Raw genomic sequence first — 10,250 nt, 5'->3', positions numbered from 1 at the left:
GACCTAACAGTGCGGTGGCATTACGCCAGGAAAACTAAGAAAACTTTGTGCCACAATCAGTGTTCCTTATCTTCTTTTTCTAATTGATAATTAGTCTTACATTAATTTGGGGCCAACATCTATCTCTTATCACAAAGGTACAATTTATCAGCTGCTTAAATGATGGACTAAATTGGGTTGGCAATGTTAATGATTCACCTTGCAGGGTATGGGGGACATGAGGGAAATAATTTCTCCTGACTCATATTTAATTAACCTTAGCAGATGTGCTGGGCATGCATTGTGACTTAAAGAGAAGAAAACGTTTAACATTTTTAACATTTAAAGTATGACATCTTTGGGCAACTGTGTCTTGGAAAGAATATTTTAATGCAAAAAAAGATGTTATATACATAAATATAAAATGTTGGAAAACAATAATAGAACTGTTACATTATAAAAGGAAATTTGAAATTTTAGATGCAAGCAGTATAATAAAAAAATGTTATATTTCTAAGACAGGTTATTTAGCTGGTTCCTTCATTTGCTGATCTCTGTAAAAGGAGATCCAGGAGTACCAGAAGCCTTCATATAGAAGATTCTACAGAGTACCTTCAACTTGTGCAACTGCTAAAAACCAAAGAGCCTGACAGGGTGTTTGACATGTTTACCAAGGTACATAAAGTGTCACTGCGTCTATTTTTGCACACTTTCTTCGAAATTTTCGAGAAAGCAAGTTAAAATTTGCTTGTACGGGTTATTACTTCAATGTAAATTGTGTATAGAAAAAAGAACCTGAATTGAATTTGGGAATGAAAAGTGATCCAAAAGTATGCAGTGTACCTCATTCGTACAGTAGCTTGGCAATGCTAGTCAAACAATCTACGGCCTTTGTCGACACAACCAGCAACATCGACTATTATTTTAAAAAAACATAAAAAATAAATGCTTGTGAAGAGTTACATATGTGTGGACTGTGTACTAGCATCAGAGGAGTAACAGAAATACACCGTCTCACATCTCAATATACTGTAGCGCAAAAAGCCTCACCACGCACGGACCCAGCATTCAGATACACACAGCGGACGAAAACTTTCATCTTTGATTCCTGCTCATTCTGTCTTAAGGGAGTGTGATCCACTTTCAGACTGACAACACCAAAATCATTCACGTGACCCCAGAGGATCATTACCTCTGGTACTCCATGCTCAGTCTTTAGCATATTGGAATGCATAGGTAAATATGATTATTCAAAGTAATGAAAATGACCTTTTTGTAATGAACAGAGATCTTAATTCTTTTAGTTTTAGTGAATCAGCTACAGATGCTCACATTTTCACTCAGCAGCATAAATTATTAGCCGTAATGTCATATTAGTCATCAGTCAAACAAGAGAAGGCCCTGCGAGTTTAAAACAGCAAGACTTTTTGTTGTCATATTGCATATACATTTTGCTACACTTAGATTAGACAGATTACTTCAGACTACCATTTACCAACCGACTTCACATTTAGCATGTGACCTGCGAAGAGCTTATTCTGTAACATTTGAAATAATGTACGGTAAATAACAAGGGTTGATCAAAAAGTTCCAAGACCGTTCATTGTGCACCAAGCGCATCATTCATGGATGTCAATCTGGAGCAAGGAAAAAGACCATCACGTTCCATGGAGACGATCAAAATTCATGTTGAGGATCATCACTTTGATGAGAGGTGGGTCTGCAGCTACCACCAAGAGCAGAAACAGCAGTTTTTACAGTGAAAGAGCCCACGGTTTCCAAAATTGAACAAGGTGCATGAGGTCAGGAAGCAAAGGCATGGACAAGGAGACTACTGTAACAGGAACGCCCACAAAATTCAAATCAGGTACAGTTTTTGATTGTTATAGGCAGTTATGTTACAGTCTCCTAATGTTTTGATTAACCCTTGTCTAGTATCACACATTGTACTATTGAGCTGTTACTTTCTAGTCTATTATCTGCTGTAATATCAGCACTGAGCAAAGGAGTGAATGATTTAAAGGGACGTGAATTATTTCGGCTTTGCTTCTCTTTACTTGACATCAGGTCAAGCTCCTAAAAATATGCTTTATTATCCTACTTTCAGTAATATATTAACATTTTGATTTGGAAGTTTGATTTCCACACTGGAGCTGAAAAGTGATGATAGCATACAACAACAAAAAAAACCCCAGCAAATATTTGTGAATAATTCCCAAAATTCACTACATTCAGCCAACACAAGCCGACCCCTGTAACCCTCCTCCCACTGCAGAACAAATGCTGCACAAATCTTGATGAACTTTCATTCTATCTTCTGCTCCATTCTTCTGTGATAATCCCATTGCGAACCACAAAAGGTTTGGGATTCTTGCACTGCGTTTATGTTTGTACCATTTTTTTCCAACTCTTTCCATAAATATCTTCTATTACCTTTCTTTCTTCCTTTCTTTCTTCCTTTCTTTCTTTCTTTCTTTCTTTCTTTCTTTCTTTCTTTCTTTCTTTCTTTCTTTCTTTCTTTCTTTCTTTCTTTCTTTCTTTCTTTCTTTCGGCCCTACTTTGCTTCTCTACTCATCACTCACTTCTATTCATTTCTCCCCTTTGCATAAATCCGTACATCCCATCTGTTCTTGATTTCTTTCCATCCTGCCAACCTTTCCGCTTCCATTCTTCCCTTCCACTCCCCCCCAAAAATCCAGTTGCGTCCAAGAAAACAAACTAAAAGCTTTCAAAGCAAAATCTATTTTACATTCTTTTGCATGGGTTTCAGTCAAATTACTCTCAACATTCACTTTAGTGGGATTTCACCATCAGTCATATTAATAGAAATGCGATCCACCTAATCCTGAAATGTCATTTTAAACATTTAAGCTCCATTGAAATTAATACTGCTGAGCTTTGTGGAGTGAAACACAGAAATGTTACGCTACACTCTAACTCTTAGTCACACTTAACTGATGGTTTGGTAAGTGGATAAATGGATCTCCACTGTGGTGCAGCACTGAACACACTGACTGCACTCTGAAGCTCACTTCATGTTTGAGCAGGACTTCAGCACTCAGTGATGCCTACACCACGGGGTCACAGAGCCCTTCACATCCAAACTACAGCACCTGGCATAAGCAACACGGAGTGGAAACGACCCCTATCTCTGCTCCGTTAAACACCTGCCCAAAAAAGAAAACCCTTTTCTGTCTGGTTTACTCACCAGTATCAGTAAGGCTGAAACAACTATGCTCCTGCACATTCAGTGTGGAAATGTAGCAAGGCTAGTACAGGATAGCACTATGTAGTGGCTTTATATATTACAAAATTAACTACTATTGTTGCTTATTCTTTCCAGTAAAGAGGAAGGCAGCATTAAAAGCGTTTTTTGTGAAAAATGTTCATGCTGGAATTATCTTGCTTGGTGTGAGTATTGCTTTGAGTGGGCTGTAATTTGAGAAGCAGTTGCAACGTTATTACAGAATGTCTTGTTCTTAATGCAATTTCTTCCAGAAACTTGTTGGTTGTCCCGTATTTACTGCAGCAGACTATCTGTGAACTGAATGTCTGATAGCAAATGAGAAAATAGAAAACTCTGATCGCCTATAAATGATTCAGTAAACACAGGTTTACAGCATGGATTGAGTACAGATGACTGCCCAAATGTCATCCATGCAAGTTTATAATACATTCAAGTAGAGGTCATTCCAAATAACTATAGTCCAGTACTGCTAATATGCCCTGACACTAATATAAATGGATGTCAGGTTGAGATTTAGTACTTCATGAATTGCTTTGTGATGTTGTCATTCCACTATAATATTAATGCAGAAATACGGACATTCATAGGTGCTGTAAACCTACTGCTAAAAGTGGTTGTTGACATAGATTTAAAAATGTAATTAAATGGATAAAAATGAAAGGCAATCATAGAATTATTAAAAGCATCTCAATACGCGGACAGATAATTCATACAGTGCTCTACTTTGCAGTTTAAATGTTCCCTTACTTCATTGACAAACCAATATGTGATACCACAGACTAGTCATTAAAACTAAACCTGTAGTTTAGTGGTACAGTGGCGTTCTCCCTGTTTGGCAAACTGACACAATGAACCTCAGAATGAGCCCTTACTTTAACATACTGTAAATATCACCATAACTCTAGATGTTTTGTAGAACTGTTTTTAGTATAATCAGCGAGGATAGATATACTGTTTGATATTGCTGATTGTAATTTTATGCAGACTTTTTTTTCAGCATCCATTCCTAATAGAGATATACACCAATCAGCCACAACACTTAAACCAGCTGTCTAATATCGTGTAGGGCCCCATCATGCTGCCAAAACACCTCTGACCTGTCGGGCCATGGACACGGGACAATGGTGGTTTGCTTAGTCTGTGACAACGTCTAGGTGGGTGGTGTGTGTCAAAGTAACTTTCACATAAATGCCAGGACTACAGACTACAAACAGAATATTACATTGTAATGAGATGATCAATGTTATTCACTTCGCCTTGAAGTGGTTTTAATGTTGTGGCAGATCAGTGTATTTTCTAATTTGCTGCTATCTACGCAGTTTTGGAACACACGATCATTTCAGCTTTTTCTATTGTCGTCCACATCTTGACTAACATTCAGAGGAGACTCAAAGCGCTGCAAACACATTTTCACATGAACCGCTTCAATCTAAACAAAATGGTTTGACTACACAAACTTATTAACACTGAGACGTGTTATTTATCCATGTGAATGTCCACACAGACTATGTTAGAATGCTGTTTTAAATTACAATGCTAGATAGTTAACTTTTTGGCTTGTTGTAGCAGCAGTAGAGAAACCACCAGGAACAATATGAGAGTATGCAGAGCAGTATGTACGCCCGTAGTGGCTTCATTTAAATGGATCCAATTACCTTTGTTGCTCTGACTGAGGCTTGAAAGAGACAACTTAATCAGAGTATAGTGAAAAGTGAAAACCTGGCTAATTTTAAACTCTGGGAAGATTCAAAGCAATTTGAATGATTTAAAAAAAAAACCAAGACATTATGCATCACGTCCGCCACCCTGTAATTAACCTTCTTTACCTTGCTTGTCTGTGCATTAGCATATACTTCAAACAACACCGACAGTGTTGGATAATGATGGTAATTCAAATTACACCATTAAGAGGTTTCACAAGTATATTTCACTGGAGTACTGAAAGCAGGCGAGCTGCATGATGCAAAGCAGTTAAAGTTCTGCTTAATTTCATCTCTGGATCTGGTTTATCTACACAGCTGCAGTCATGGCATTCTTCTGTCTTGGGTTGGTTTGGTGTTGCTGTCTTTCTCCGTCCCCAGTATAATCATACCAGACTGTACTGGGCTCCAATTGGTGCCTGTAACTGATCAAAGAGGTTCTCAGATTTATCCAGACAAGGGCTGGTACACTTAAGGATTTTGAATCTTACTGCAGAAATCTGTTCCAAAATGCTTTCATTAAGAAGAGACTCACATTTAAGATATAAATGTACAAGAACAATTAATGAATAGTTTTTTCTTACCGGTAATTTTTAAATTTCAGAACATGTGTTATACACTGCCTGTCCAAAAAAAAAAAAAAGTCACCACCTGGATTTAACTAAGCAAATAGGTAAGAGCCTTCCATTGAATAATTACTGCAGTGATGAATATGTTTCAGCTGACAACAACCTATTTAACCCTAACGGACGCAGTAAGTAGCTTCTACTTTCTTAAACAACCATGTTGGCAGACAAATGGGTCAAATTATTGGCCTGCATCAAGAAAACAACTAAGCAGATTGCTAAAACTAAAATTGGGTTAAGAGCCATCCAACACATTATTAAAACCTGAAGGATAGTGGTGAACCATCCATCAATAGAGTTTTTCTTCCCTGATGGCATGGGCATGTTCCAAGATGACAATGCCAGGATTCATGGGGCTCACATTGTCAATGATGTGGTTCAGGGAGCATGAGACGTCATTTTCACATGTGCATTGGCCTCTACAGAGTCCAGACCTCAGCCCCACTGAGAATCTTTGGAACCTGCTAGAGAAGGCTTTGCGCAGCGGTCCAACTGTTCCATCATCAATGCAAGATCTTGACAAAAAATTAATGCAACTCTGGACAGAAATAAATGCTGTGACATTGCAGAAGCTTATCGAAATGATGCCACAGCGAATGTGTGTCGTTCTCAAAGCTAAAGGCGGTCCAATGAAATATTAGAGTGTGCGACTTTTTTTTTTTTTTGAACAGGCAGTGTATGTTAAAATTGGGTAGTCAGTAAAATAAAGGAGGATTTTAGAATTGAGAATTTACCTGGAATTATCCTCTTCCTCAAATCGCCCCCTACCTGTAACCTCCACCCCCAGTGCCTCGTGTCATGGTGTCGTACCGAAGTCCACGTAGCGGCGGGGTGGGAGATGGAGGCACATCCTGCCGCAGGGGCCCTCTTTGCTGGGAGCTAGCAGCAAAACACCAGGTTTGGTCAAACAGTGGGAAAAAAGCAGGAGACGAAAATAAGGAAGAATCAAACATTATCAAAGTATGAGAAGGAGGAGAAAAGGACGGGTAGGGGTTGTATCACAGCACAGAAAGGGATTTCACAGTGTATTAACGATGATGGACTGCATTATTACCACAAATAGAAGGAAGGAGATACTTTGTAACTACTCTGTCAGTGGGACCTGTTGTCATGGTTTTGTTGTTGTTAGCTTTTGTTCCTGTTTTAGTCGTGTAAGATCACTTCCTGTCTGTTTGGAAGTGTTTTCCCTTTCTCTCGCGCTTCCTGTCTGTGGCTTCCTCTCTTTTTCCACATGTATGTTCAGTTTCATTTTGAGCATCATTTTCCTTGTGTGTGCTTTGTTTTGTGTCTCGCCCTTGTGATTGTCTTATTCTTTCCACCTGTGTCTTACTTCTGCTGTGTATTTAGTCTATGTGCTTTCCCTTTCTCTTTGTCACTTCCTCTGTTCACCTCCCCTGTAATTCCCCTCATGTCCTCCTTGTGCTTTTTGTTTTTGCACAACTTTCCCGTGATGTTTTTTGGATACCTTTAGCACTTTGTTTGGATTTTCCCAGTTTCACCAGTCGCCTTTTGTTTGTTCTTCTCTCAGTCCATATGTTTGTTTTTTTTTTGAATACACTAGAAGAAACATCATGAGTGAAATAACCACCATGGCTGTCACCTTGCCGGGTGGACTTTCCATAGCATCATTTGTCTCCAGAATGGTTTTTGATTATAACATGTATGGTTGAATTAGGGAGGGATGGGTTGAAAGCGGCAAACTTCTAAATATGTCACTTTGATATACGTGAGTTTGTAAGGGTTTAAATCAACAAGCAGAGAGTGAGTTTGTTCCAGTTGAAGCTTCACTTTTGCTTATTAATCCTGCCTGTGCAAGGCATTTGAGTCATCTTTCCTCAACTGGTAACTCCTGTGTTAGAGGATGACCTCAGTATATACAGTTGCATTGTGTACTGTAATATAAACAGCTTCCTTGTATTCACTTACTTCGGATGGGGGTAGTAGCCAGGATCAACACCACGAGGGTCCCCTGGTCGTGGGTATGGCTGTCCAGGTTGGTAGCTGGAGTAAGAAGGGCCAGACTGGGCGCTGGGGTTAGGATAGGATGGGGACTGGGGGTATCCCTGCTGGGCTGGGGGAGGTCCAGGGTAATGGCCCGACCACGGTTGCACAGGGTAGTCAGCTGGATCCAGTGGACCTCGTCTGGAAAAAAAAAGCACATTTTTGAAACAAAGAAGTTTTTCTGACTTAAAAATAAAAACTAAAAATTTACAGATCTATGTCAGTCCCTTCCTTTAACCAGACAATAACCGGGGCGACACAGCCATGTCTAGATGGTCAAAAAGCGTGCTGTCTGGGAAAAGCTGAAAAGTTGCCCATGGCTGAACTCTTAAATCCAGTTCCCAAAGTGTTTATAGTACAAAGCGCTCTCTTTTTCTGCTTAGTGAATCCCATCATGGCCAAGTGTAAAAAGGACAATGAGTTTATACACTTATTCAAGGCTCACTGTTCGGTACAAATTTTATGTGACAGACCGTGGCTACATCTACAATGGAGAAAGACAATTACTCATTATCATTTTGATACAAAATTACCTGGAAAGTGTTAGAAATATAAATACAATAATTTATAAAAATGACAATGGTATAAAACATGATTGGCCTGCATGACACCACAACTTCAACCTCCTGCTCTGCCTGAAATCACTCAGTAAAACAAATAATCAGCCTACTACATACTACACCATTTTAGTTTTTTGTTTTATTTGGTTTGTGATGTTGGTTTCATGTATTTTAACAAGAATCTAGCAGCACATTTTAATACCACACTTGCTGCCATTTTCTCTGGTAAACCTGCTGAGTAGGGCTGAAGTATTCATGAAAATCTGGTAAAAAGTATTTGTTGTGGAGTAGAGAAAAGAGTGAAAGAGACCGAGAAGCAAACGCACAGCCAACAGTTCATCCTCAGCCAAAGATCACATAGCAACAGAATGTAAGTGACATGTGACAGTTTTAAGTAGGCTGGGGCTCAGTTAACGCAAGCAAAGACACACACACAGCTGTGGCAATCCAGTCTAGTCCTGTTAATGGATATCAATGTCTTGTGCCCAGTGGAAAGCAAGTACACAAACATGTGTCGTCCACATAGCAAACATTACAAGGTATTAGATTTTATCTCTCCGTGTATCTGTCTCTTTTATTTGTCTACATTTGTTTCTAATTCTCTCTCAGATTACCCATCTGCCTCAATTTCAATCTCTTTTCTACTTTCTCAGTTTAAATTTAGCTTCAGTCTTATTCCACATTTCATTATTTTGCATGCAAGTGTATTTATGCTTGGTTGTATATGTGCTTAAATGCGAGATTAAATGTGATTTAAAAAATCCAGTCCAATTTTGATTCTGTCTGTATTTATTCAAATGCTGGCTTGATATGCTTCAAAGGCATGTGTACTGAAGCATGCACTTGTGTTAAAATGTGTTCAGAGTAGAATTACGTTACTCTCAATGAGTGTCATAATGACACTTATCACCGATATGCATAGTTGAGTGGGAGGGGCTCCACAGCCCCCAACTCATCACATAGCTGACTTGTTGGCTAGTGCCTGGAGATAATGTTAATGTGCAGACGGGTACGGAGACAGGCAGAATAAATTAAACACAGATTTGTACATAAATACTTGCACAGTGCACACAGGTACACACAGAGTGCTGGTGGTCTCCATGCTGACGCCTGCATGTGTCAATTTGGGTGGTCAGCAGTAGAAAGTGTCTAACTAACTACATACCCATCATGTTTGGGATGTCTGCTTCTGCCCCTCCTGGCTCCATGTCCGCTGTTCGCATGTCTATGTGTGGGAGAGCACGCACGCACACATTACATTTCTGCTTCTCTGTCATCTCATCTGTCAACCTATCCGTCACCTGTCTTCTGCTTTCTGACTTATTCTGCTACACTTATTGTACGTCACTCCGGGTTAGCGTATCAGCTACATGTCTCAAATGTCTCTCATCTTGATAGCCGCGGCCGTTTTGTCTGCTCTTTAGCTAGAGATCCTACCAACATGTCAGCCTGTCAGCTGCCCTGTCAATCCACGTGTCTGCATGATTCTCTCTCACTCTTTTTAGACATTTCATGACTACAAGTCTGCCTGCCAGCCAATCTGCAGGGCTTGCTATCTACCGCTGTGGCTGTATACCTGTGCACCCATATCAGTCAGTCAATCTGTCACTTAGCATTTGGTCCGTGGACACGATAATGTCACTGAGGCAGAGATAAGGGCAGTGGAGAGGTGATGGTGAGGTGGAGAGGGCAGGGAAAGGAGGAAGGGAGAGATAAGAGCGAGTGGAAGAGGGGAGGAAAAGCAAAGTGAAGAGGAAGGTATGAGGGAGAGGGAAAACCAGGATAACAAGATAAAGTAGTGAGCAAAATCAGAACAGGAGCAGTATGCAGGAGGAAAAAAAGACATCATCTGTGAGATTTACAGATAATTAAATCATCAGCAGATAGTGTGAACAAAGGCCTTACATTATCTATTGATATGTACCATGACGTTTTATTGTAATTTTTAGGCTTTCAATCATTTTGTCCAATTAGAACACTCAATGTCACTTCTTATCACCATCTGTCGACCATTATTTGGAACAAAAACGCAAACAGAGAGAAGATTAAGTAGAAAGGGTCAGATAAAACAGGATAAAGATGGGTAAGAGAAAATGTGTGGAGACAGATGGTGGCATAAAGATAATGAGTTAAATGT

At 39.6% G+C, this 10,250-nt stretch overlaps 1 protein-coding gene across 7 annotated transcripts in view; it reads right to left on the bottom strand.

The window, feature by feature from the left end:
• Positions 1–350: 350 nt before the first annotated feature.
• Positions 351–10,250, bottom strand: part of pard3bb (par-3 family cell polarity regulator beta b) — a 234,162-nt gene continuing 224,262 nt past the window's right edge. For 4 of the 7 annotated variants that reach the window (XM_055015197.1, XM_055015198.1, XM_055015199.1 and 1 more), the window contains 4 exons: positions 9,279–9,338; positions 7,479–7,694; positions 6,321–6,431; positions 351–5,351 (listed from right to left, as the gene is read on the bottom strand). In XM_055015197.1, the coding sequence (XP_054871172.1) occupies positions 5,237–5,351; positions 6,321–6,431; positions 7,479–7,694; positions 9,279–9,338 (502 nt within the window). In that variant the 3' untranslated portion in view covers positions 351–5,236. Of the gene's footprint in view, positions 5,352–6,286; positions 6,432–7,478; positions 7,695–9,278; positions 9,339–10,250 lie in introns of all 7 variants that reach the window. The other 3 variants (XM_055015201.1, XM_055015202.1, XM_055015200.1) reach the window with 3 other exon arrangements.

This window comes from Amphiprion ocellaris, chromosome 11, assembly GCF_022539595.1.
Source record: "Amphiprion ocellaris isolate individual 3 ecotype Okinawa chromosome 11, ASM2253959v1, whole genome shotgun sequence".
In the NCBI taxonomy this organism is placed as follows: Eukaryota; Metazoa; Chordata; class Actinopteri; family Pomacentridae; genus Amphiprion; species Amphiprion ocellaris.
This window is presented reverse-complemented; position numbering and strand designations above follow the sequence as displayed.